The sequence below is a fragment of the Sus scrofa genome, chromosome 7, assembly GCF_000003025.6.
Source record: "Sus scrofa isolate TJ Tabasco breed Duroc chromosome 7, Sscrofa11.1, whole genome shotgun sequence".
In the NCBI taxonomy this organism is placed as follows: Eukaryota; Metazoa; Chordata; class Mammalia; order Artiodactyla; family Suidae; genus Sus; species Sus scrofa.
In genome coordinates this window covers 42,044,947-42,071,592 of record NC_010449.5, presented here as the reverse complement: position 1 = coordinate 42,071,592, position 26,646 = coordinate 42,044,947, and the positions used below count along the sequence as shown (strand labels likewise).

The window sequence follows — 26,646 nt, the reverse complement described above, 5'->3', positions numbered from 1 at the left end:
TGTGCCACACCTGCAACCTGTGCCACAGCTGAACCTGTGCCACAGCTGCGGCAACGCCGGATCCTGAACCCACTGAACGCCCCGGGGAACTTCCAACTTCTCCCTTTTTCTTCTTTTGGTCGCCGTTCACCAGATCCAGCTGATCTGACCTCTCCAGCCTGCTGCCTCTTCCTCTTGCCTCGGCTGCCCCCTGAGCTCGTCACCCCCAATTTCCTCCTTTGGCTTTTACCTTCTATGTGGGTTTTCTCAACCCCCTGCCCCAATGCACACACCACTTTCACCTCTTGCTCTGCAACCAGATAACATTTTTATTCACCAATATGATTATCGGCCACTTCCGCCCTGCCATCCCCCAATATAAATATGTAGTGGCTTCTCACTGCTGTTTAAGTTAGCATCAAAATGTGGAGCCTCTCCAAATTTAACTCTGGCCACTGTATTGCATCGTGAGGTAGAGCCACACAGCTGCTGCTTCAAATTTTTGTTCGGGGGCTCCCTCTGCTCCATCCCCTCCACTCCCTTGCCCAGGGTGCGGTCTTACTTCTCCATCTTTCAGAATGTCTCCAAAACATTTTTTTTTGACCACTCCTGCGGCATATGGAGGTTCCGAGGCTAGGGATCAAATCGGAGCCATAGCTGCCAGCCTACACCACAGCCATAGCAATTCGGGATCCAAGTCTCGTCTCCGGCAACGCCAGATCCTTAACCCACTGAGCAAGGCCAGGGATCGAACCCACATGCTCACGGATTCCAGCTGGGTTCGTTAACCCCTGAGCCACGAAGGGAACTCCCCAAAACATTTCTTTAACATCCCCGACTTAGCAAGTGCCTATGAAACACCCTGGCACACGACTGTGTATTTCTCCGTTTCAGAAGATATCTCAATTCTAATTAAGAAATTACCATGGAATTGGTTGTTTCTGTTGGTCCATAAACACTGGAAAGGCTGGAATAGAGTTCTCGAGGGTCTATAGTCAGCCTGTGGAGTGGTGCCTTGTACACACACAGTAGGTCTTTACTACCTGTCTGGTGAATTGAGTGTCTAGTCTTTACACAAACCTCATTTCTAATGTTCAGCCAGGGCAAACCTGCTGAGGCAGCTCAATTTGTAAGAGCTGGGGTGACCTATAACACGAGGTGATTTAAAGGTCCATTTTTAGAGCTGCTGCGTCTAAAGTGGGTTACCTCGTAGGATGCAGTTTAAAGAGCCCCAAGTTTTACTTTAATTAGAAACTTGACCAGTTATTCTAAATGAACAAAGAACTGAAAAATCCATGTGCTGTGTGGCAAAGGGTGTAAGCGTGGTAAGGTTTTGAGGGTGTATTTTCTGTAGGGCTGGGGGGACCTCTGCCTCTCAGGAATCAGGAGATTGGTACAGAACCTAGCAGCATCCCTGACTGATGCAGAACCTAGCAGACCCACACTCCCTGAGTGTGGACCCTGGAGAGACATGAAACTGTAGGAAGCCAAGCCCCCACCCCATGCCCGGACATGCACACAGCAAATTCGTGATCCCTGTGTTCTGCAGAGCCACCCTGGGTGTGTGTCTGGCTGACTGTCCAGCCCTCCTGCACAGTCAGGCGGCCAGACTCTGACCCCGCACTGAATCAGAGGGATGTTGGTACCCCACCATCGCTCTCTGGCCAGATCGCCCGTTCCCTTCTCTGCACAAGTGGAATAACCTGCCCTTTGGGTTATTTACACATCTTTCAAGCTTCCAGAGCCCTGCAGTTGTCTAAAACTGCTTTTACACTGAGAACTGGATACTAAACCATTCTGGGGAAGCACAAAGCAGAGTCACTTTTTTGTCCCCTCTGGGGTTGGGTCCTTACCGTTGGGGCAAGATGTGTCCTCCTAGACTAGCCGAGTGGCAGGTAGGGGCCACAAGCTGGGGACGGGCTTTCTTCCTCTCAATCTGATGCATCTGCTGTGCCCAGAAGAGGGTGGCTGGGCTGATTTTTACAAATAGAGGGAGCAAGAAAAGGAAAGATAAAGCCAGAGAAAGGGAAGATGTGACAAAACTTATTCCTTATTAAGCAAGACATTTCTTTTCTCTGGAACCCAAGAGGAAGTTTAAGTTTCTTACCAAAAAAATCAACCATTATCCTTTTACTTTTTTTTTCTTTTTTGATCTCATATTGAAGAAAAGATGAATATATTCTTATCAGCTGAAAATTTGTCAATATCGTCATGTAACGGGAGTTCCTGTTGTGGTGCAGAGGAAATGAATCCAACTAGGAACCATGAGGTTTTGGGTTTGATCCCTGGCCTCACTCAGTGGGTTAAGGCTCCAGCGTTGCTGTGAGCTGTGGTGTAGGTTGCAGGTGTGGCTCGGATCCCACATTGCTGTGGCTCTGGCGTAGGCCGGCAGCTGTAGCTCCAATTAGACCCCTAGCCTGGGAACCTCCACATGCCTCTAGTGCAGCCCTAAAACAATTAAAAAAAAAAAAATATATATATATATATATGGTCATTTAACTGCATGCATCTCTGGGATAGGGTGAAAAGGATTTCAAGGGAAATCCTTGATGTTTTGGGTTCAAATATTTAAATTTGGAGGTGGAGGGGAATTGCACGTTGGGTTCAGTTCCAAGGTATTGAGGAGACAGGAATTCTGTCCACTTAAATTTTTTTTTTCTTTGTTCTTTCAGTTACTGGTCTAGCACCAAATTTGGAAGGAATCGGCCCTATCTGGTAGCTGGCGGTTTGAGGCAGCCATTATTTTTTTGCACACATAATCTTTCTTCACTTTACAGAGTACAGTGAAAACTTTCTTGCTGGAACCTCTCAACTTTATTAGCGCGAAAAAGCTTGATTTGGGGAGTTCCCATTGTGGCGCAGTGTTTAACGAATCTGACCAGGAACCATGAGGTTGTAGGTTTGATCCCTGGCCTTGCTCAGTGGGTTAAGGATATGGCATTGCCGTGAGCTGTGGTGTAGGTTGCAGATGCGGCTTGGATCTGGTGTTGCTGTGGTTGTGGTGTAGGTCGGTGGCTACAACTCTGATTAGACCCCTAGCCTAGGAACCTCCACATGCCGCGGTTGTGGCCCTAGAAAAGGCAAAAAGACAAAAACAATCAAACAAAAAGCTTGATTTTAATATTCATTCTTAAATGTCTCCCCCTGCTCAGAAGGACCTCAGGATTTCAAACCACAAATATATTTCGGACCTTACCTTCATGTTTTCTTTCTGGAAGCTAGTGTAAGTCCTGTTTAGCTGGTAATGTTTCTGTTCTATGAATTAAATTTAAGTGTCTGTTGACCCCTTGCTTTGTGCTTGGGCTCTTACAGTGGCTGTAGGTCCATGCTCTCTTGACCGTGGCCTTCAGAGGTTCAACAAACAGGATGTGCATCTGAAAGCATTACTTCTGCTGCATAAAGCATGTTAAGAATGCAAAAAGGCCTGCCTCTGTTTTACAGAATAAAAACAAAACCCATTTAGCTTTGTAAAGACAAAACCTTGGAAAAAATCACCCCTTGTTTATTGGCTAACTCCATCCAGGTCATCTGTTGCTATGGAATTAGCCACTCCAATATTTGCCATCCTGCTTCTCAGTTATTTGTCCCGATATCAGGCAATGGCAGGCGACATTAGAGTCATGGAAGGAAGACACCAGTCAGCAAGTGATTTCCCTCTTACATTAGGATTTTGACTTTTGTGTAGCATTTTCTTTTTTTTTTTTGGCTACACCCACAGCATGTGGAAGTTGGTGACCATGCCAGATCCTTAACCCATTGAGCCGCCAGGGAACTCCTTATGTAGCATATTTAATATATGAGTCCCAAAGTGCTTTCTCAGTTGATTTTATAATCAATATGAGAGGTACTGTCAGCTTCACGTTACAGATAGAATAAAAGAGAGTCGAGGCAAAGGTCAGGCAACCAAACCAAAGCTTCTCAGCCAGTAGGTCAGGCCCCTTAAGGAATTCGAATCTTTGTTTCTCTCGTTCTACAGCTATGGTGTTAAAAGGATGCAATATTGGTCAGACCTTTAATAGGAATGTTGATGGTGGTGTTGGTTCCATCCTTTGTCCTCCTCTTCCTGTGTTAACACCTTTTGATTTTTGCTCCCCTCCCTTTTATTTCTTGCAGCTTGGATTCCTCAGCATCACCATGGCTCAGCCAGAGCAGAAGGTCCCGAGTCTCATCGGCAAATACCACCATGTCGACCGTGTCACCGGCCAGGTGCTAACCTGTGACAAGTGTCCAGCGGGAACCTATGTGTCTGAGCACTGTACCAACACGAGCCTGCGTGTCTGCAGCAGCTGCCCCGTGGGGACCTTTACCAGACATGAGAATGGCATAGAGAAATGCCACCAGTGTAGTCAGCCATGCCCCTGGCCAATGGTTGAGAAGTTACCTTGTGCTGCCTTGACTGACCGAGAATGCACTTGCCCACCTGGCATGTTCCAGTCGAATGGTACCTGCGCCCCCCACACGGTGTGCCCTGTGGGTTGGGGGGTGCGGAAGAAGGGGACAGAGATGGAAGACGTGCGGTGTAAGCAGTGTGCTCGGGGGACCTTCTCCGATGTGCCTTCTAGTACGATGAGATGCAAAGCATACACAGACTGTCTGAGTCAGAACCTGGTGGTCATCAAGCTGGGGACCAAGGAGGCAGACAATGTCTGCGGCCCACTCCCGTCCGTCTCCAGCACCACCCCACCCTCCCCCGGCACAACCAGCCCTTCACACCCTGAGCACACGGAACCCCATGAAGACCCTTCCTCCACTTTCGTTCCCAAAGGTAACTTAAGCTCCTGAGATACGAATTTGAGGAAGGCTTTGAGCCCCATGGAGGTACCAAGAATGGGCTTGGACCCAGGATGTTTTTTCCATTCTGTCTATTCCGAAGTCACCCATTTTGCATTTTGTGGCTATTAGCATGCTAGTTTCCTTGGACCTATTAGAAACCCTGAGACTCAGAAGTCCTCTATTAGGGGGGAGCAAGTATTTGAAAACTTGGTGACATCAAGCTAGAAAATAAGAACTGAGAGAACCAAGGTTGGCCAGTGGCCTCATGGAAGTCACTGAACTCCTTCAGGCCTTGGTTTCACACTCGTCAGCCATTTGACACAGGACATGAGTGATTTAGATGTTTTAAGGTCCCTTCTAGATTAGAAGTTTTCCAACACCCAGTCAGTCCTGGAGAGACGCACCCTGAAGGTCAGAGGAGAAGGGGGAAAAAATACCAAGAGATATGGAAGGGGGGGGTGAATATTGGATCAGAGGTAAGACAGAGGAAAGGAAAGTAAGGCAGAAGCTTTGGGAAATAAGCACATCTGTGTCAGTTTGAAGGTCGCTCTCTGGAAAAGGTTTCTTTTTTTTCAAATGATTTTAACTTTATGTCCTTCATTAAGTACATCCCAGTTTTCCTCAGAATTCATTTTGAACTTTTAAAAAATTTATTGTTTATTTATTTATTTATTTATTGCTTGTTAGAATCACACCTGCAGCATATGGAAGTACCCAGGCTAGGGACTGAATTGGAGCTGCAGCTGCCAGCCTACACCACAGCTCATAATGACGCTGGACCCTTAATCCACTGAGGCCAGAGATCAAACCCGCATCAAGAACACTGTGGAAGCTTCTCTGTTGAGCCCCAACCTTGCTTCTCTATTAACAGCACATACGAAGCAAGTCCTGCCTTATTTATTTATTTTTTTGTCTTTTTTTTTTTTTTGCCATTTCTAGGGCCGCCTGCAGGATATGGAGGTTCCCAGGCCAGGAGTCTAATCCGAGCTGTAGCCGCCAGCCTGTTCCAGAGCCACAGCAACGTGGGATCCAAGCAGCATCTGCGACCTACACCACAGCTCACTTTTTTGGCAACACCAGATCCTTAACCCACTGAGCAAGGCCAGGGAGTGAACCTGCAACCTCATGGTTCCTAGTTGGATTTGTTAACCACTGCGCCACAACGGGAACTCCAAGTCCTGCCTTATTTTATTCACTGACCTGTCTCACCAGACCTTGCACTGGTCCAACTTAGATTTGAGTTTGAGCTCTTTTCTTTATCTTGGTCATCTTCTCGCTGTTACTGTTGTGTCATGAAATAACCGAAAGGTGGAAAGGGAGGAAAAAAGGACAAAAGACTTCAGTGGGAGCTAGTTCTCTGAATAATCCAAATGGTTAAGAGCTGATTCTGTGTTTGCAGCACAGGAGAGGCTGCTTGAGGCTCAGATGTTGAATCCCTGGGAATGTCCTTGGTATTGACATGAGGAAGTGAGGTTAGTTGTTAAGCTGAGTTTTTGCCTTCCACATACATGTGCTGTTAGGGTCTCTTTATGAGAATGTGCCATATCATTTATTCTTAAGTTCCAAAGCTCATCTCTTTGGTTATCTTGCCTGGTTTGGAGATGACCAGGAAGAGGAGGGACTGCGTAGACCCCCACATATAGAAAAGCTCTTCCCCCTTCCTTCCTCTTTTTTCTAGGCATGAACTCAACAGAATCCAACTCTTCTGCCTCTGTTAGACCAAAGGTGCTGAGCGGCATCCAGGAAGGGACAGTCCCTGACAACACAAGCTCAGTGAAGGGGGAGGAAGGCATGAACAAGACCCTCCCAAACCTCCAGGTAGCCAACCACCAGCAAGGCCCCCACCACAGACACATCCTGAAGCTGCTGCCATCCATGGAGGCCACTGGGGGTGAGAAGTCCAGCACACCCATCAAAGGCCTCAAGAGGGGCCATCCCAGGCAGAACCCACATAAGCATTTTGACATCAATGAGCATCTGCCCTGGATGATTGTGCTTTTCCTGCTGCTGGTGCTTGTGGTGATCGTGGTGTGCAGTATCCGGAAAAGCTCGAGGACTCTGAAGAAGGGGCCCCGGCAGGATCCCAGCGCCATTGTGGAAAAGGCAGGGCTGAAGAAATCCATGACCCCAACCCAGAATCGGGAGAAGTGGATCTACTACTGCAATGGCCATGGTAAGCCTTCAGTCTTTTCTCCCTGCTTCCAGGTTCTCCAGCCTCTCCTTCTCTCGACCCTTTTGGTAGATGGAGTGGGGGAGGGAAAATCTTCTGGAATTTGCAATGGCCATGGTGAGCCTTCAGTCTTTTCTCCCTGCTTCCAGGTTCTGCAGCCTCTCGACCCTTTTGGTAGATGGAGTGGGGAGGGAAAAGCTTCTGGAATCTGTTTATACCAAGGGATCTGGTTGTGTTGGCAAAAATGAGGTGGTCAGCCTTCAATGTGATACACTCAGAGGGAATAGCTTCTCTGCCCCCTTGTCGCCCTGGCACATTTAAAGGAAAATGTCTTGGCATCAGAGACGGGAGAGTGACATTTAGGGACGCTGCATGACCTTGTCATTTCACAAACCAGGGATCAAGAGAGGTTTGGCTCTGTGGACTCAGGATCATCTTTTGTTCAGGACAGATGCAGCCGACTGCAAGTTTCCAGACTCTGGAGCCCTTGCTTCTTCACATGAGGCTCCTAAGAAAATTGAGGGAGGCCAGGAATTGAACCCGCAAAATTGTCTTAAGTTTGTCTTTTTTTTCCCCTATCTTTCTAGGCCCACACCAGTGGCATATGGAGGCTCCTAGGCTAGGGTTGAATTAGAGCTGCGGCTGCAGACCTAAGCCACAGCCAGCCACAGCAACTTGGGATCCAAGCCATGTCTGGGACCTACGCCACAGCTCATGGTGACACCGGATCCTTAACCCCGTGTTGAACGAGGGTTAAGGATTGAGGGAGGCCAGGGATTGAACCTGCATCTTCCTGGATACTAGTCAGGTTCGTTAACTGCTGAGCCACGACAGGAATTCTAAGCATCCCATTTCTATCAGGAAGATGGGAAGATCTTTTGGGTTTTAGACACCCAAAGTTCAGTATATTAGGGACCCTCTGAGGCCGGGGCCTGTGTCTTTTACCTAGTAGTCAAGGCATGTGTGGGTCCGGGCTGGACAATTTCTGTTTTGCCTCTTTTGAGGACCAAATATAGCCTATAGAACTTGTCCTAGCAGCTATATGGGATCTGAAGATTGCAGTTTTCAGACTGTGCTGTAGCTTCCCTTTCTTTAATATTAAATGAAATTTCAGCCCAAAGTTTGGATAATCCCATTAGGGATCTTTCTCCTTAAAGATAAAGGCATAAGCTTAACTTCCTAAAGAGTAGGTTAGCCTTTTGTATTGAATCTTAAAAACCTTTATACTCTTTGGCCCAACAGTTCTATTTTTGTGAATCTATCATCGAAAAGATCTAAGCCGGAAATACTAAAAAAAAAAAAAAAAAATTAGGGACAAAGATCTTGAACTTTTAATTCAACATTACGCTCAATACATTAAGACTGGAAATAATCAAAGGGTTGGTTTTAGAGAAATGGCTAAGTAAATTATGGCATATCCATACAATAGAATATTATATTGACATTGCAGATTATAGAAGTTTCTGTTTTTTTGTCCATGATATAGGAAAATGTTTATACTAGGTTAAAGAATAGGGGGATAAAGGAGTTCCCATCGTGGTCAGTGGAACGACTAGTAACCATGAGGATGCAGGTTCGACGTCTGGCTTCACTCAGTGGGTTAAGGATCCGACGTTGCTGTGAGCTGTGGTGTAGGTCGCAGACATGGCTCGGATCTGGCATTGCTGTGGCTGGGGTGTAGGCCGGCGGCTACAGCTCCAATTTGATCCCTAGCCTGGGAACCTCCATATGCCGTGGGTTTGGCCCTAAAAAGACAAAAAAATAAATTGATAAATAAATAAAAATTTAAAAAAGAATAGGAAAAAAATGTATACTACACATGTGTATAATATACTCTTACTTCTCTTAAAACTTGGAAATGAAGGCTGAAAGGAAATAGGCCAAAAATGGCAAAGATGGTTCTTCCAGTTTGGTGGGATTTATGTGGATTTTTTTTTTTTCTTCTTTATTAGTTTTCTTTTTCCTAAATTTTCTATAGTAGGCATATACTGCTTTTATAATCAGAAATGTAGAGAAAGTTAAAAAAAAACAAACCCTCTTTTTGCTTCCCTTTGCTAATTTGTGTGAAGGACCAAACCAAGTGAAAATCTGTCTGGGGGTGAACCTCCCACTGGGGGTGAACCTGCACAGACTTGACTAAAACAACCCTTTGCTGGCAACCCCGCTGGAGAAGAAAGGCACTAACTCTCTCTCCTTTTTAATAAAAAACATTTTTTTCAATTCGGATGTAATCTCAACCTTATGGAAAAATTGCAAGAATAGTACAGGCTATCTGTATACCTGTGCCCAGATCGACCTATTGTTAACATTTTGCCTTTTTGCATTATCATTTGCTCTTCTTATAAAAAAAAAAAAAACACAGATGTTGTTTTATTAAAAATGTGTCTTATAGAATAATTTATGTTATATATGTTATATAACAATGTTACATAATATACAATCTACAGCGTGCATGTACACATAGACACAGACATAAAATAGTTCTTCGGAGCCATTTCATGACCATTTGTGCCTAGATACTTCAGTATGTATCCCCTAGCAACGAGGATATTCTAGAAAAAATAGTACAGTGTTCAACTTCAATAAATTTCATTTATTTAATTTAGCAAAGATACAGTATTTGAATTTACTGTCCATATTCTATTGTTAGTTGACCCACTTAAGGCCCTTGATGGATAGCATACTTTATCCTCTGGCATTAGATTCCACCTAGGTGTCCATAGCTCTTTAAATTATCCTTTAAGTGGCCAGGCAGGACACTTGCTCTAATATACCTAATAAGCAGAAAACAATGTGACCCTCCTGCTCAATTATGTAAATATTTGGAACTCGCCTTTCATTCTTCACTTTATTAAAGACACGACTTCACCCGTTTAGTAGCTGCATTTGTGGATTAGATTTTGGTCAGCTCTCTTGCAGTGTAGTTTTCAGAATTCTCGAGAACACAGGGAGTTATAGAAATAAATCTGGTCCAACAGTGGAAAGCAATTTCATGCAATGACATCCTGATGGCCACTGTAACCTTATAAGCTCCTAGGCTCCCCGTCCTGGAAACAATATCCTAGTTTGTAGAAAGAATGGAAGTGCCAGATCAAACAGGACCTGACCTGACTTTCCATGGAAGTCGTACTTCAACATACGCTTTTCCAACTAAATTACCGTCATCTCATTCAGATGTTACTATCGCTTCCCTCCAGTAGTTTAACCTTTTTCCCTGGGATTTGGCATTTCGGTGTTTCTATTTCAGGTGTTTTTCTTTTTTTCTTTTCTTTTCCTTTCTTTCTTTCTTCTTCTTCTTCTTTTTTTTTTTAAGGAAGCTCTCTTCTTTCCAAATTGCTGTTCTCGAAAATGTGTCTGGGTAAAATCCCATAACAAAGAGAGGTTCTGTTTAAAAGAAACCATTCCAGGTGCTCAGAAACAATACCTTGTTGATCTGATCGCAGTGAGCTCTGGGCAGCAGATAACCTTGTATCATAAGATCTTTTTTTGGTCCTTGTCCATTTTACACTGAATTGCGTATGAGGGTGAGGGTGGGAATAACATCGCCTTGTCCTGGGTCTTTTGAACAAGAGATCACGTTAAGACCTCACATACCCTTGCCCACCTTTAGCGGACAATGCCGTATAGACCCCCAGCCCTCTGAAGGCAGGCCAGTAGTTCCCATCCTCTCTTGCCAACGAGAGCCTCTTACTTGGCTCCACGTGCTCTTCTCCGCCTACCATGGATTTATGGTTTAAAAGTTGAATTCCACAAAACTGCTACCCTACGTTCATGGAATTCGAGTGTTGGCAGCACAAGATGAGACCTTATGTGGCCAGGGGGATGGGAGCCCCAGGGTGCTGTGGCAGGTTGTATGTTTCCTTCCTTTCTGAAGTCATAGCAGTTTTCTGCTTGGTAGATTGGGACGGTACTCTGGTTTCCTATCCTGTGTGCTTTTCAGCAACAGGAGTTGAGAGTCCCTTCAGAATTTATTTAAAAGTTTATTACCCATTCCATTGTCATCAAGTTGTAAGTCTACTGGTAATGTTCCATGTGTTATGTTTTTGTCATTTTTATTGTATTTTATTTTGCTTTTTGGGGGGCGGCGGGCTGCACCCTTGGCATATGGAAGTTCCCAGGCTAGGGGTCAAATTAGAGCTGCAGCCACTGGCCTACACCACAGCCACAACAACATGGGATCCGAGCCGCGTCTGAGACCTCACGGCAACAGCAGATCTTTAACTCACTGGTCGAGGCCAGGGATCGAACCTGCGTCCTCATGGATGCTAGTTGGGTTCATTAACCACTGGGCCACGATGGGAACCCCCTCCCTGGTGTAGTTTCCTAGAGCACATGTTATATAAAGACAGCCCCTCCTTTCAGTGGACTGCAAAAGGGATTGTGAAAGCAACCGCTGTGCTCTTTCTTGAGCAGACTTTGTACCTGCAGCAGCAATAAGACAAAGGGCTTATTCTGTAGAACTTGATTCTAAAATGCTTTTTCTTTTTTCTTTTCTTTCATTTTTTGGGTCTTTTTAGGGCCGCACCCGAGGCATGTGGAAGTTCCCAATTGGAGTTGTAACCACCAGCCTACGCCACAGCCACAGCAATGTGGGATCCCTGCCGAGTCTGTGACTGACACCACAGCTCGTGGCAATGTTGGATCCTTAATCCACTGAGCAAGGCCCGGGATCAAACCCATATCTTCATGGATACTAGTCATGTTCTTTAACCGCTGAGCCACAACAGGAACTCCATGATGCTTTTTCTTTTGTTAAATTTTTAAATTAAAAAAAAAATTTGACCTATGGTTGATCTACAATGTTGTGTTAGTTTCTGGTACAGCAAAATGATTCAGTCATACATACATATATATATATATATATGTATATATATATATATATATATGTATTCTTTTTCAGATTCTTTTCCATTATAGGTCATTATAAGATATTGAATATAGTTCCCAGTGCTATACAGTGGGGTTTTGTTGTTTATTTTATATGTAGTGGTCTGCACCAGTTAATCCCAAACCCCTAATTTATCCCTTCTTCTCCCTTTCCCCTTTGGTAACTGTAAGTTTGTTTTCGAACCCTGGGAGTCTTGTTTCGTTTTATAAATAAGTTCATTTGTATCATCTTTTCAGATTCCATATTTAAGTCATATCACGTGATACTTGTCTTTGTCTGACTTCCCTGCTTGCGATCATCTCGAGGTCTATCGATGTTATTTGCATAACTTTGATGTTCCCAGTCTGTGCCCAAAGGCTATTAGGGAAAACAATAAGGCTGCTTAAGAAACAGACAGAATTTGCTTGGTGCATTTACTTAAAAGGTTCAGACACTGTCCTGGCACTGAGCTATATTTTTGCCTTTGAGTTTCTGATAATATATTTTTGATTTCTTCCATCCGCTCCCCTACCCACAACTCACTGTTCAAACAAAGCGAAATGGGACATCATCGTCCCAGCAAATAAGCAGAAATGCATCGTCTCTTGTCTTTAGATTCTACTCCGTAACAACCCTGTTCTCTGTTCTGGGTCCTTACAAATCCCCACATCAGGCCAAGAAAAGAAATGTTTCTTTTCTTCCCAAATTGGGCTTCCTCCCTAGGATTGGTCCAGTATAAGAGAACTGGTCGTTATTGGTGCTTATGAAGGAAATGCGTCTCCCAGATTCACAATTCTGTAGACTTCATCTTTTTTCAAGGGGAAGCAGTAAGACGCAATTGAAATGCAGGAGGGGAGTTTCTTGAAAAATATTTCCCTGAAGTTGCAGGGGTTAGTAAGGGACAGAGGTGGAGTGACTGAAAGTTGTGTCCTGGAGGCGTTTGATCAACCTCCATATCCTCTTCAATCAATTTGCAGGAATTAACATTTCATCTGAATTATTAAAACCACCATAAGCAGTGTTCAGAAATGAAGAACAAATGAAGTGCATTGGGAATTCAGTAATAAGTACTTTTCCACATTATTTCTTTCTGAAGTGAGGTTCTGGGGGTGTTTGCTATGACACACATAGGCAAGATTGCAAGGTGATTTGGGGGTGCAAAAGATGACATAACCGGACTTATTAATATAATTTTCTAATCTTGTAAGAAAGATTTCTGCTACCATTAAGTTTTTTTTTTTTTTTTTTTGCTACCTTTAAGTTTTCATGGTCTACTTTTCTTTAACAAAGACTTATGCTTATTCGAGGCCATATTCTGTTCTACGCATTTGTGTAACTACAGACTTAATTTTCTTAACCCCATAAGGATGGCCACTATCATCACCATTTTACAGATGGGGAAACTGAGGTACTGAGAGTCACTTGCCCAAGGTCCCACAGCTAGAAAGGGGCAGTGCCAGTTTTTTTTTTTTTTTTCTTTTCTTTTTTGTCTTTTTGTCTTTGTAGGGCTGCACCGGTGGCATATGGAGGTTCCTAGGCTAGGGGTCAAATTGGAGCTACCACTGCTGGCCTATACCAAAGCCACAGCAACATGGGATCCCAGCTATGTCCATGACCTATACCAGAGCTCACGGCAATGCCAGATTCTTAACCCACTGTGCAAGGCCAGGGATCGAACCCTCGTACTCATGAACACCAGCCAAGTTTGTTAACCACTGAGCCACGAGGAGAACTCCAGCAGTGCTAGGTTTTCAACTCAGGCACCAGTTTGATTCTGAATACTGCCCCTTGATTCTCAGCATCTGGATTTATTTTTCTAAGTCTTAGAATCTGGATTTATAATAACCTAGATTTAAAATTTAAAAATTTTTTTTTTCCTTTTTTTTGTCTTTTTGCCATTTCTTGGGCCACTCCCGTGGCATATGGAGGTTCCCAGGCTAGGGGTTGAATCGGAGCTGCAGCCACTGGCCTACACCAGAGCCACAGCAATGCAGGATCCGAGCCACGTCTGCAACCTACACCACAGCTCGCCGGATCCTTAACCCACTGAGCGAGGCCAGGGATCAAACCCGAAACCTCGTGGTTCCTAGTCAGATTCGTTAACCACTGAGCCACGACAGGGACTCCCTAAAAAAAAATTTTTTTAAATTGTTATTTCCCCAATACAATTTTTTTTTTCTACTGTACAGCATGGTGACCCAGTTACACATACATGTATACATTCTTTTTTCGCATATTATCATGCTCTGTCATAAGTGACTAGACATCGTTCCCAGGGCTATACAGCAGGATCTCATTGCTAATCCATTCCACAAGCAATAGTCTGCATCCATTAACCTCAAGCTCCCAAAACATCCCACTCCCTCCCCCTCCCCCTCGGCAACCATAAGTCCATTCTCCAAGTCCATGATTTTCTTTTCTGTGGAAAGGTTCATTTGTGCCACATATTAGATTCCAGATATAAGTGATATCATATGGCATTTGTCTTTCTCTTTCTGACTTATTTCACTCAGTATGAGAATCTCTAGTTCCATCCATGTTGCTAGGTTTAAGATTTTTTGAATGTTAGAAATTTCTAGGTTTCTGTGGTTGATTTTTTTTTTCTTTTTAGCCATGCTCAAGCAAGAAAAATTAATTTCCCTCCCAGCTTGTTCTGAAATGAAACCACCACCAAACTGTCCTCAGTAACGAGTTTTCCTCTGTTAGAAGACACTCCAATTTCCTCCTTTTTTACGTTTTGCTTGAATGGCCTGACATGGAAAAATTCTCATACCAGATACCCCCCGGCTGAGGGCCTCTGAGGGCTGTTTGCAAAAATTAAGGCTGTTTCAAGTAAGTCAGAGGTGATGGAGTCCTGCTAATCGGAACTCACATCTGTTGGACTTGGTTTTCTCAGCCCCAGACAGCAGAAATGCTCCTTCCTTTGCCAGAAGCCTCCTGGACTCAAAATTCCAGACAGTCATCCTGTCTGTCAGCCCAGATTTCCTATGGGAAGTAGGCTTGAAGTGTAAACACCGGGAAGCCAGGCTGAAGGGAGCAGACTGTTCGGTTTAAGAGGCTGCTGGGTCCTTGCTCTGCCCCCAGGGCTGCAGTCATTAAAGGGAACAGGTTGGAACAGGGGAGCTGTTTTCCACCCCCACACCCCCACCTTTTCCACCTTTGCTCCCAGTAATGCAGTTTTCAGCTGAAGGCACCTTTCGGTTGCACCTCTTGGATGTTTGAGGATTAGAAAGCGCACAAAACCATCGCAGGAGAAAAGCGTCTTTATCGAGACAGCCTAGAAAGCGAGACTCCTGCACAGAGTCTCAAGAGAGGTGGCCTTTGCACTTGGTAGGCTCACCCACTGATGGCTTCTCCCTCCAGGCATTTAGAGGACAGGTATTAATTAATTAGTTAATTAATTTTTATTGTTTTAGGGCTGCACCTATGGCATATAGAGGTTCCCACGCTAGGGGTTGAATCGGAGCTGCAGCTGCCAGCCGACACCCCAGCCACAGCAACACTGATTCACGTCTGTAACCTACACCGCAGCTCATAGCAATGCTGGATCTTTAACCTCCTGAGTGAGGCCAGGGATCGAACCCACATCCTCATAGATACTATTCGGGTTCCTTACACTGAGCCACAACGGGAACTCTGATATTTATTTTTTATTTTTTGTTTGCTTGTTTTTTGCTTTTTAGGGCACTCCTGCAGCATATGGAAGTTCCCAGGTTAGGGGTCGAATCAGAGCTGTAGCCGCCGGCCTATGCCACAGCCACAGCAACACGGGATCTGAGCTGAGCTTGCAGCATGTACCACAGCTCACAGTAATACCCGATCCTGCCCACTGAGTGAGGCCAGGGAGCGAACCTATATCCTCTTGGATCCTAGTCGGGATCGTTAACTGCTGAGCCATGAAGGGAACTCCCAGGTATTTATTTTTTTAATGTATATTTTATTCTCTAATCTATCTAACTAACAGCTTTTGAATTTAAGCTATTTGGGATACTGAAAAACACATTGGCATTTTCCCCACATAAGGCTAAAATACAAGTAGGAAAAAAAAAAATTCCTTATAAATGAGTGTCCTTGAATCAACCTGGTCTGGTATTATGTAAGCAGATTTGGCAGGGGAGGAGGGATTTCTAGAATTCTTTTGCTCTCTCTTCATAAGTAATTGGTCGTTACCGTTGCAGTGTATGTACAGACTTTGATTTATGAGGTTTTTGATGCCATGTCAGATTGTAAAAACTAGGTAGGTTCAAGTTTACACGTTAAATAAATAAAAATTCTTACTATATTTAGTCAAATCTAAGACCCACTGACTGTGAGATTATACACCACTCGGGGAAAGAAAAACCCTGCAAGCAAGCTATGGAAAGGCATTGATTAAAAACATATATCGCTTAGGAGTTCCCTTGTGGTGCAGTGGGAGAAGGATCCAGCGTTGTCACTGCAGCAGCCCAGGTCGCTGTTGTGGCATGGATTCAATCCCTAGCCCGGGAACTTCCATGGGGGCAACCAAAAGAAAAACCGTAGATCGCTCCTATGTGGAATCTAAAGAAGTGATACAAGTGAACTTATTTACAAAATAAAATTAGACTCAAGACATGGAGAACAAACTTGTGGTTACCAAAGGCAAATTGGGACTTTGGCATTAACTGACACATGCTACTATATATAAAATAGGTAAATAACAAGATCCTATGCATAGCAGAGGGAGCTTTACTCAATATCTTGTAATAACCTATAATGGAAAAGAATCTGTAAAAAAATATATACATATCTGAATCACTTTGCTGTACACCTGAAACATTGGAAATCAACTGTACTTCAGTTTTTAAAAAATGCCTTTTAAAAAAAAAAAAAAAAAAAAAAAAAAAGAAGGAGTTCCCGTCGTGGCGCAGTGGTTAACGAATCCGATTAGGAACCATGAGGTTGCGGGTTCGGTCCCTGCCCTTGCTCAGTGGGTTAACGATCCGGCATTGCCGTGAGCTGTGGTGTAGGTTGCAGACGCGGCTCGGATCCCGCGTTGCTGTGGCTCTGGCGTAGGCCGGTGGCTACAGCTCCGATTCAACCCCTAGCCTGGGAACCTCCATATGCCGCGGGAGCGGCCCAAGAAGTAGCAACAACAACAACAACAAAACAACAACAAAAAAGACAAAAGACAAAAAAAAAAAAAAAAATGCCTTCAGAGGTCTTAGAATCTGTGGTGGCCATGTTTTAGCCCCAGTCTTGCTTCCTTTCCACCTAGTCTGACAACACGATTCCAAAATTCCAAGCATTTTCAGTTGTGAGCTTCCCTTTACTGGCCTATTGGCTTTTGGCAGCCTTGATTCCCTTCTTCCTGAAATACTTCCCTCCCCTGGCCTAAGACAACACCCTCTCTTGGTTCTCCTCTCACCCTTCAAGCTGTTCCTTCTCCAGTTCCTTGGCTAGCGCGACCTGACCTCTGAATCATGGAGAGCCCAGGGACTCAGGACTTGCCCCTCCTTTCTCCCTGCCCACTCTTCCTCCCTAAGTACCATCTGTCTGCTGCTGATTCCCAAGTGCATCTATCCAGCCTGGATCTTGCACCTGAACTCAGCATGGGGAGAGCCTCGCCGCCTGCCTGATAGACACAGGTGTCTTACAGGCACCTCCCAATGAAGATGTGTGACTCGAATCCCTACATCCCTCACATCAGGTACCCAGTGTGGAAAGTGGCACCTCTGGTCTTCCTGCTGCTCAGAGCAAAACCTTAGAGTCATCCTTAACGCCTTTCCTTCTTTCTCACCCCACATTCGATCCGCTAGCCAGTCCCATCAACTCTACCTTCAAAATAGATGCAAAAATGGACCATTTCCCCTCATTTCCACACCCCACTCCCACAAGCCCCTGTCTGGATCATTGCCAGGAACTCTTAACTGGCTGTTCCACTTCCGCCTGGGCTCCTTGTGGTTTGCTCTTGACACAATGGCCAGAGCGATCCTGTTCAGTGTAAGTCAGTTCGCGTCATTCCTGACATTGAAAAGTCAAGATCCCCAGTGATGGTCCATTGTACGCAAAGCCCAGTGCAGTTCACATGCCCCTCCTGACCATTGGTCTCCAGTCTCCGATGCCCACTGTCCTCCCCATCCCTTACTTGCTACAGCCACATCAACCTCCCTGCCCCTCCTTGAACATGGTGCAAACACTCTTTGCACCTGCTCTTCCCTCTACAGGGCTTGCTCCTTCACCTCCATTAGGGCTTGGTTCCAGCATTAGCTCAGTGGAGTCTTCTCTGAGATAATGGGGGAGAAGACCCCGTATCTAGAATTGCAGCCCTCCCCCCCCACCTTTTTCGCCTTGGCCACCCTGGCTATCTAACACATGGACTATTTGATTACGTCCCACCTCCCCCAGCAGAATGCAGGCTTCACCAAAAGAGGATTTTGTCCTGCCTCCTTCCTCGCCCCCTCCCCAGTGCCTAGATTTGCATCTGGTGCTCAGTAAGTGCATTTCTGTGGAATGAATAAATGCGTAGCTTCAGACACAGGCTAAGATCAGGAGGAAGAGGGCATTTGCAGTCTTCTGGGGGTGTTTTTCATTTTCCTCCTTGGAAGGAAAGAAAAGGTTCTTAGTGTTCCTGACGGCATCAGTGAAATGTATGTCTCCCATCTAGAAAATCACCTACTGCTTGGATAGAGTTTGTCCTTGGTGAACGGTCCACCCATTAACCAGGAGACCTTTGCACAGTGGTTGTCAGTTGCTTCTGAGATTCATCTGAGCTTGTGATATTCAGCAAGATGGGGATTCATTCTGCTTTGGAAATCACTTCTGGGGTTTCAAATGAACCATTCCTCCAACTTTTAGATCTCAATAGGGAAGGGAAGGGAATTTTTTTTTTTTTTGTCTCTTTAGAGCTGTACCCAAGGTGTATGGAAGTTCCCAGGCCAGGGGTCCAATTGAAGCTGCAGCTGCTGGCTTGCACCACAGCCATAGCAAGGCCAGATCCAAGCCGCATCTGCGACCTACACCACAGCTCATGGCAATGCTGGATCCTTTAACCTGCTGAGTGAGGCCAGGGATCTCATTCATTCATTCACTCATTCATTCACAGAGAGTCATTGTACTATCTTTTATTCTGTGCTAGGCTCCCGGAGGTGCTGCCGTTAATGGGGATCAAAGCAGACATGGGGCTTGGGCAGAAGGTGTCCAGAAAAGGCATCTCTGGGGACATGACCGTTGTTCATGAAATGTGAAAGCCAGGCTTTTGTTCAGATTTCTGACCTTGACCTACCTTGCTCTGTACAGACATTTTATGTTTTATGCACTGTGTCCCTCTTTGCCTTTGTGCCTGCAGTTGGCAAGCCTGAGGTCACAGCATGTTTGTTGGGTTGGGGGGGGTCAGGCTGGTAGTAAAAGGGAAGTGGTTTAGAGCTCATATGTTCTGTTTTCCACATGTATGACTCAGGAGATGTGTGTGTGTGTGTGTACACCAGCACAGGGATAACTGTAGAGTCATCCGTCCTTGGAGGAGTTTGTGTACTAATTGCCTCCATGGGAGTTTTCTCATTATTTGTTCCCCCACTTCTTTTTCTAGAATAATGGGAACTGCCATTACATTGACCAAGGATGGGAGATGCAGTGGGAATACATCAGTCTTTTCATGATGAGCATGTGGTACCAGCCAAAAGCTTAGAGACACGTTCGTCTGTCTCATGGATGTACCTGTTCTGTACGAAACGCGGGTCGTCCAGCATGAAATGCAGAGGGTTGGGTCGTGGGTTCCAGCCGGGCTTTGTTTCTTCCAGCTCTGTCCTCTCTGACCTCTTCCAGGGGAGGCTTTAATATGGGTTCTGAAGGTTGGCACTCATTTCAGAGATTTATCTCCAAAAGGAGAGAGCTTTAATACCCTCACTTATCAAGGTTCTTATTAAATGAGGAAGAACCCTCTTTTGCATACTGGCGCGGCCATTGAGCTTTAAAAGAAATGAGCTTCGAATGAGGATTGTCTGTCCAGATTATATCTGATTCAGGGTTTTATAACATAGCAAAATGCCACGTCTTCCATAGTAACCCAGCTTCTCACCTCTTGCCTTTGTCTTGGGCTCCCTCACGGCCGATCTGGGCAGAGTCTGCTCACTCCAAAGAGCCCCTGGATGCTGCCCTGATGCCCTGATGCTCTGTGTGTAGCTGGGGTGGCAGCATGGTCCTTTCACATGTGCCCCTTAGGTCCCATATTAATGGAGTTCTGAAAAACCCAGGAGGCTAGGATGCTGGTGCCTGGCTTCATTGTGCTGCTAGGGCTAAAACTGATGTCTGTGCAGAACTGCCCCCGCCTTTCAAGTTCATTGCCCAGGGACTTGTGTTCACACTGAAAAGGAGGGGACAGAGGAAAGACAGCTAAGGTGCTTTAAGGTTTTCTGGGATCAGAGATGGTATTTTTCAGTTTATGGATGGGGACACGGTAGTTCTTTCCTTTAAAACCCTGTCTGGTGATGGCCAAGTTCATGATCTTTTTACTACCTTCACCATAAAAGTCACACACCCTTTCCTGGGGCCAGGACCACCTTCTCAGATACAGCCCCTGGCAAGTGCAGACACTGATTTATAGAGCGTGACTCCTTCCGTGACTTTAGCAACTTTAGCCATGCCCCCGAGCCCCGGGACTTGCCATCACAAGAAAAGCGAAGTTAGGCTTGTTGCCCCATCAGTCAGCACTTTCGTGGGCTGAAGTTTGTGTTGCTTTTCAGCCTAAGGAAAAAAAAAAAAAGAGGCTTGGCATCACCTTCAGCTAAGCAAATCAGAGGAACTCAACACATAGTGAGTGTCTCCATTCCAGATGAAAATTCTCAGAACTCTGTGGGACAGATGACCAGGCCGAGCAGAGATTTGGTCTCTATTTTACTGTCAATGAAATGCCACACTGAGGTTAATAATTGGGGTAGGAACTTTCATTGTGTGTGTGTGTGTGTGTTTCTCTTCACACAGTACTTTTCCAAATCTTTGGCCATTTGATGGTCTAGCTTGGGTTTTTTTTTTTTGGTTGGTTGTTTGGGTTTTTTTGGCTTTTTAGGGCTGCGCCCATGGCATATGGTGGTTCCCAGGCTAGGGGTGGAATCACAGCTGCTGCTGCTGGCCTACACCACAGCCACAGCCACTCCAGATCCTAGCGCAGCTGCAGCCTTGCACTGCAGCTCACGGCAACGCCTGATCCTTAACCCACTGAATGAGGCCAGGGATCGAACCCACATTCTCATGGATACTAGTCGGTTTCATTACCACTGAGCCACAAGGGGAACTCCTAGCTAGGGTCTCTTTAACTTGCTACCATTTCAAGGGTTGGTGAACTACAGCATGTGGGTTCATTTACATTATCTGTGGCTGCATTCATGTGAACAGAGTTGAGAACTTGCATTGCAACAGAGACTATATGCAAGTTCTCTGTGCAAAAATAGTTACTCTTGCCCCTTGCCTGGTACAGAAGAAGCTTGCTGAAACTTCCTTGGGTTTTTTTTTTTTTTTTGAAGAGTACCATAGTTTTAAAGAAAAGAACTGCACTTGCTAGCTCCAGAGAAAAACTTTCCCAGCATCTGCTTGGTCAGTAATAACAGGCCAGCAAGAAGCTCACAAGCGTGGCCAACCCTGGGTGCATTCATATGTCAACTAGATGGCTGTGCCCGAGGGGCATAATTTCAGTGACTAATAATGCTCCTCTCTGGTGCCACATGACATTCCCTGTTAACCACCAGAGAGGTACCACGAACTAGCTGGGCAAACCTGAACTGGTCATTAACCTTTCTACCTGAGATTCGTCACCAATAAAATTAAACAGTTAACATATATATATATATATATACATATATCCGTCATAGTAATGTGTATATATAAAATCTGCAGAAATACATGTCTACGTAAGTGTTACTTGTACATACATATAAATATATATATATATATATAGCTTTAAAAGGAATAATAAATGTCAAATATAGTCATAGAATAAAAAGAAGACCCATTTCCCCACCATGCAGCTTATGAAATGGGACCTTCTGAATACCTTTGAAGTCCCCTCTGTGTACCTGTCCAGTAACATCCCCCTCCCTCCCCAGAGGTGGCTATTAAGCTATTACTTTTCCTTATAGTTGTATTGTGTAGTGTTGGCTGAAACGTTTTTTTTCTAAACAAAGAACACCTTCAGATCCCATCCTCCAAGTTTGCACTACCTTGGGGCAACTTCATTTTCTGAGTGCTAACTGCGTCCGTTGTCTTAAAATCTCACCAGGGCTCCAGTCCAGCACACAGGTAACGCACATTGGCTGCCCAGTACACACCCTGGAAATATCCAAAGGTTTTTCCTTTTTTTTTTTTTTTAAATCTTTTTAGGACCACACGCGTAGCATATGGATATTCCCAGGCTAGGTATCAAATCGGAGCTGCAGCTGCCAGCCTACACTACAGCCACAGCAACGCCAGATCTGAGCCGTGTCTGAAACCTACCCTGTAGCTGGACATGACAGATCCTTACCCACTGAGTAGGGCCAGGGATCGAACCTACGTTCTCATGGATACTAGTCAGGTTCAATGCCACTTAGCCACAGAGGGAGCTCTTGGAGGTTTTCCTTTTCCCTTTGCTGGCAGTGGGGGGATGGGGATAAGGGACAGCAATGTCAGGGGGTAGTTCAGACTGGTCTTCGATGTTCCCTCTGTTTTGTGATCCTTGCTAGGTTGAGAGGCTGGGGTCTCCAGAGGGAATGCCTGGCTCTGCCATCTTTCATTGTATCCGTAGTGGGAAGGGGCAGTGATGGGGGACCTTGCTCACCCAGGCTGGTTCACCTGGGTTGACTCTACATTTACATAATAAGAGAATAAGATGAAATCTGATTTGTGAGCCTTAAAATTAGCTTCCAGTCAATTTTGGTGGAAGCAAAATCTCATTGTATTCATTCTTTGTGTTTTCCTTTTTCTTCTTCTTCTTTTTTTTTAATTTTGTGGCTGAAAAAAAAAGCATAAATACTGGCTTTTGGAAGAAGGAGCTATTGTTAAGCATAAGCCTTTTAAACTCTGTAATTACTCTATAAAGCCTGTGTGTTTGCATCAGAAATGCGTTTCGTCTTAAGTTGTAGTGCCCAGTGTAGGGAGCATTTATAATGATGCGGTACTTCCAAAAATAAATCAACTCTATAGAAAATGTTAATCAGCTCATCCCCAGAGACCGTACGGAATATCTCCACTGTACAAATGAGGAAGCCACCACGACAGTTAGTGGTTTGCCCAAAGCCACACTGTCACTGGCATTACGAAGATTTAAGCAAAGGTCCCACGTCCAAGAAAACGCACAGTCATGTTTCCATGTAAGACACTGTGAGCCTTCGTCGAATTGGCCTAAATTAAGATTCAGGGACTAACAAGCCTTTTGGTGTTGGGAAGAACCGACCGCATCCACCACAGAGCGCTGGCTTGCTCTTGAAAGTTACCTGTGGGGTTTTAAATAGGACATTTTTTTTTTTTTTTTGAGGCGTCTGTTTGCTTGAAATGAAAAGCTCTGTCTCTGGCTACATATCACTAGGAAAATTGAAAAGCAACGGGTCCAAGCGTATTTCCCTCTGCCAGGGAAAATAGTGTGGGAAGGACAGTGATGTCTCAATTTGTGGCATTCTTCTTTTCCAGTTGACAAAAAAGCAGCCTTCTACCAGGAACTGACTTTCAGAAACCATTTTCAAGGGGGTGGGTCAGGATGTGCAGACTCTTCGAAATGATCTGCTTCGGGGGGATTGCACAGCAAAGGGTTTCCACGGAGGCAGCACAAAGACCTCCATTTACACAGAAACTTCTGGAATTCTTACTGCCATTTTCTGAGGCAAAACATTGATAGCTCATTTTATAAATATTTTCCCTAACAACTAATTGAAGCAAAAAAGGTTTTTTTCCCCCTCTTGATTACTCTCCAGTTAATTGAAGAATTCAATTAACTATCATGGGGTAAGTGCCTCTTCAGTCTCCTCTTCTGCTTTCTTCCCTCGGCTTCACTTGGAAACTTTACTCCATTTTTTTTTTTTTTTTTGAGTTGTGTTTTTTGAAATTGCAGTAAAGTTAATTTACAATGTTGTGTTAGTTTCCAAAGTAAAGGGATTATTCTATACACACAGACACACATATTCTTTCTCAGATTCTTTTTTTTTTTTTTTTTTTTTTTTTTGGTCTTTCTTTGTCTTTTTAGGGCCCCACTCACAGCACATGGAGGTTCCCAGGCTAGGAGTCGAATAAGAGCTACAGCTGCCGGCCTACACCACAGCCACAGCAACCCAGGATCCAAGCTGTGTTTGCGACCTACACCACAGCTCACTGCAACACCAGATCCTTAACCCACTGGGCAAGGCCAGGGATTGAACCTTCCCTCATGGGTACTAGTCAGATTTGTTTCCACTGAGCCACGATGGGAACTCCTGGATCACTTTTTTAGATCCCACATATAAGTGATATCACATAATAAATATTTATCGTTCTCTGACTTACTTCACAGTGTGATAATCACTAGGTCCATTCGTGTTGCTACAGATAGCATTATTTCATTCTTCTTTAAGGCTGAGTAACATTTCATTGTGTATATATGTACCTCATCTTTATCCCCTCCTCTGTCGCTGGACATTTGGGTTGTTTCCATGTCTTTTTTTTTTTTTTTTTTTGCCATTTCTTGGGCCACTCCCGCGGCATATGGAGGTTCCCAGGCTAGGGGTCGAATCGGAGCTGTAGCTTCCAGCCTAGGCTAGAGTCACAGCAATGCAGGATCCGAGCCGCGTCTGCGACCTATACCACAGCTCAGCTCACGGCAACACCGGATCTTTAACCCACTGAGCAAGACCAGGGATCAAACCCGCAACCTCATGGTTCCTAGTCGATTCGTTAACCACTGAGCCACGATGGGAACTCCCCCATGTCTTAACTATTGTGAATAGTGCTACAACGAACATTGGGGTGCATGTATCTTTTCGAGTTAGAGTTTTCTCTGGGTATATGCTCAGGAGTTGATTTGCTGGATCATATGGTAGTTAAGGAACCTCTATATTGTTCTCCATAGTGGCTGTACCAGTTTACATTCCTACCAACAGCTAGGAGGGTTCCCTTTTCTCCACACCCACTTCAGCATTTGTTGCTTGTAGACTTTTTGACGGTGGCCCTTCTGACTGGAGTGAGGTGATACCCCCTTGTAGTTTTGATTTGCACTTCTCTAATAATTAGCAATATTGAGCATCTCTTCATGAGTCAATTGGCCATCCGTAATGTCTTCTTTGGAGAAATGTCTAGTTAGGTCTTCTGCCCATGTTTTTGGTTATTGAGTAGGAAAAGTTTTAAAGACATCGTGAATGATAATGGCTCTGGTGTCTGGGCATATGAGCATGGCCTCATCCAAAGATACAGTATTGACTCAGAAGACTGATCACTCCCCCACCCCCACCCCACCCCGTGTGACAACTATCAAGAGCCCTAACTGGGAGGTTATACATGCACCCATGGATACATCTGGGAAAAGCCAATGCTTAATTGCAGAGGCAAGGTGCCAAAAAGGAGAAAAACACCAAAGCCACTCAGGAAAAGCCCCACATCACAGAGGGACAGTGCCCAGTGCTTATCTTGAGTTATCAGACCCCAAGATTTGATTTTGGCCTTTCACGCTCTGTTCACCCCATCAGTGGTGTCTGCATTTCACACTGACTTGAGTTCACAAGTAACTGATGGGCCAGAATGACAATATATAATGTTATCTGGTGAGCTGGGTTTAAAACCCAACCCATCTGCCTTTGTGATATTGGGCAAATTGCCCAACTCTTCTGTATTTTTTTCTTACCCAGACAATTGGAATGGGGTTGCTTTATACAGATGTTCCAAGACCAAAGCCTTCACATAATACCTGGAAGATCACGGCTATTATTATTACACTGTCATTTTGCTGTTATCTTCACTGTAACTGTACAAGTCAACTTAGGAGACTGACTAATAATCAGAAAACTGCTGGTTGAGCACAGGATTGTAAGGCATGAGGAGTTTCTGGGTGGCTCAGAGGTAACGAATCCTACTAGCATCCATGAGGACACAGGTTCAATCCCTGGCCTTGCTCAGCTGGGCTTAGGATCTAGTGTTGCCGTGAGCTGTGGTGTAGCTCACGAACATGGCTTGGATCCTACGTTGCTGTGGCTGTGGTGTAGGCAGGCAGCTACAGCTCTGGTTCGACCCCTAGACTGGGAACGTCCATATACTGAGAGCACAGCCCTAAAAAGACAGGAAAAAAAAAAAAAAAAAAAAAAAAAAAAGGCTTGTAAAGGATAAGAGGTTAGACTTTTTTTTTTTTTTTTTTTTTTTTTTTTTTGTCTTTTGTTGTTGTTGCTATTTCTTGGGCCGCTCCCGCGGCATATGGAGGTTCCCAGGCTAGGGGTTGAATCGGAGCCGTAGCCCCCGGCCTACGCCAGAGGCACAGCAATGCAGGATCCGAGCCGCGTCTGCAACCTACACCACAGCTCACGGCAATGCCGGATCGTTAACCCACTGAGCAAGGGCAGGGCTCGAACCCGCAACCTCATGGTTCCTAGTCGGATTCGTTAACCACTGCGCCACGACGGGAACTCCAGGTTAGACGTTTTTAAAGAATGCTTCCACTGGGTGGGATTAGCTGGGTATTTTGTCAGCGGGTCTCATGGACACCATGGGGAGACTCGGAACCCCCTCTGCCCCAGACAGTGTGGGATTCGCTCCACTGTAGTTTGAACCGGTGGCTTAGCTTTTTCTTCATTTCATGAAAAATGAAGTCTCAGATTTTTTGGGTTCCAGGTGTTTTTAGCAGCAACACAGAATCGCTCTGGTGACTTAGTTTGGATTTGGCTTTCAAAACATCTTTTAGGGGTGATTTACTATACTTCCA

At 44.9% G+C, this 26,646-nt stretch overlaps 1 protein-coding gene across 1 annotated transcript in view; it reads left to right on the top strand.

Annotated features, from left to right (window-relative positions):
- TNFRSF21 (TNF receptor superfamily member 21) overlaps positions 1–26,646 on the top strand; it is a 71,303-nt gene that overhangs the window by 19,929 nt on the left and 24,728 nt on the right. The window contains exons 2-3 of the mRNA XM_003128430.4: positions 4,093–4,744; positions 6,431–6,925. Coding sequence (XP_003128478.3) covers positions 4,093–4,744; positions 6,431–6,925 — 1,147 coding nt within the window. The remainder of the gene's footprint in view (positions 1–4,092; positions 4,745–6,430; positions 6,926–26,646) is intronic.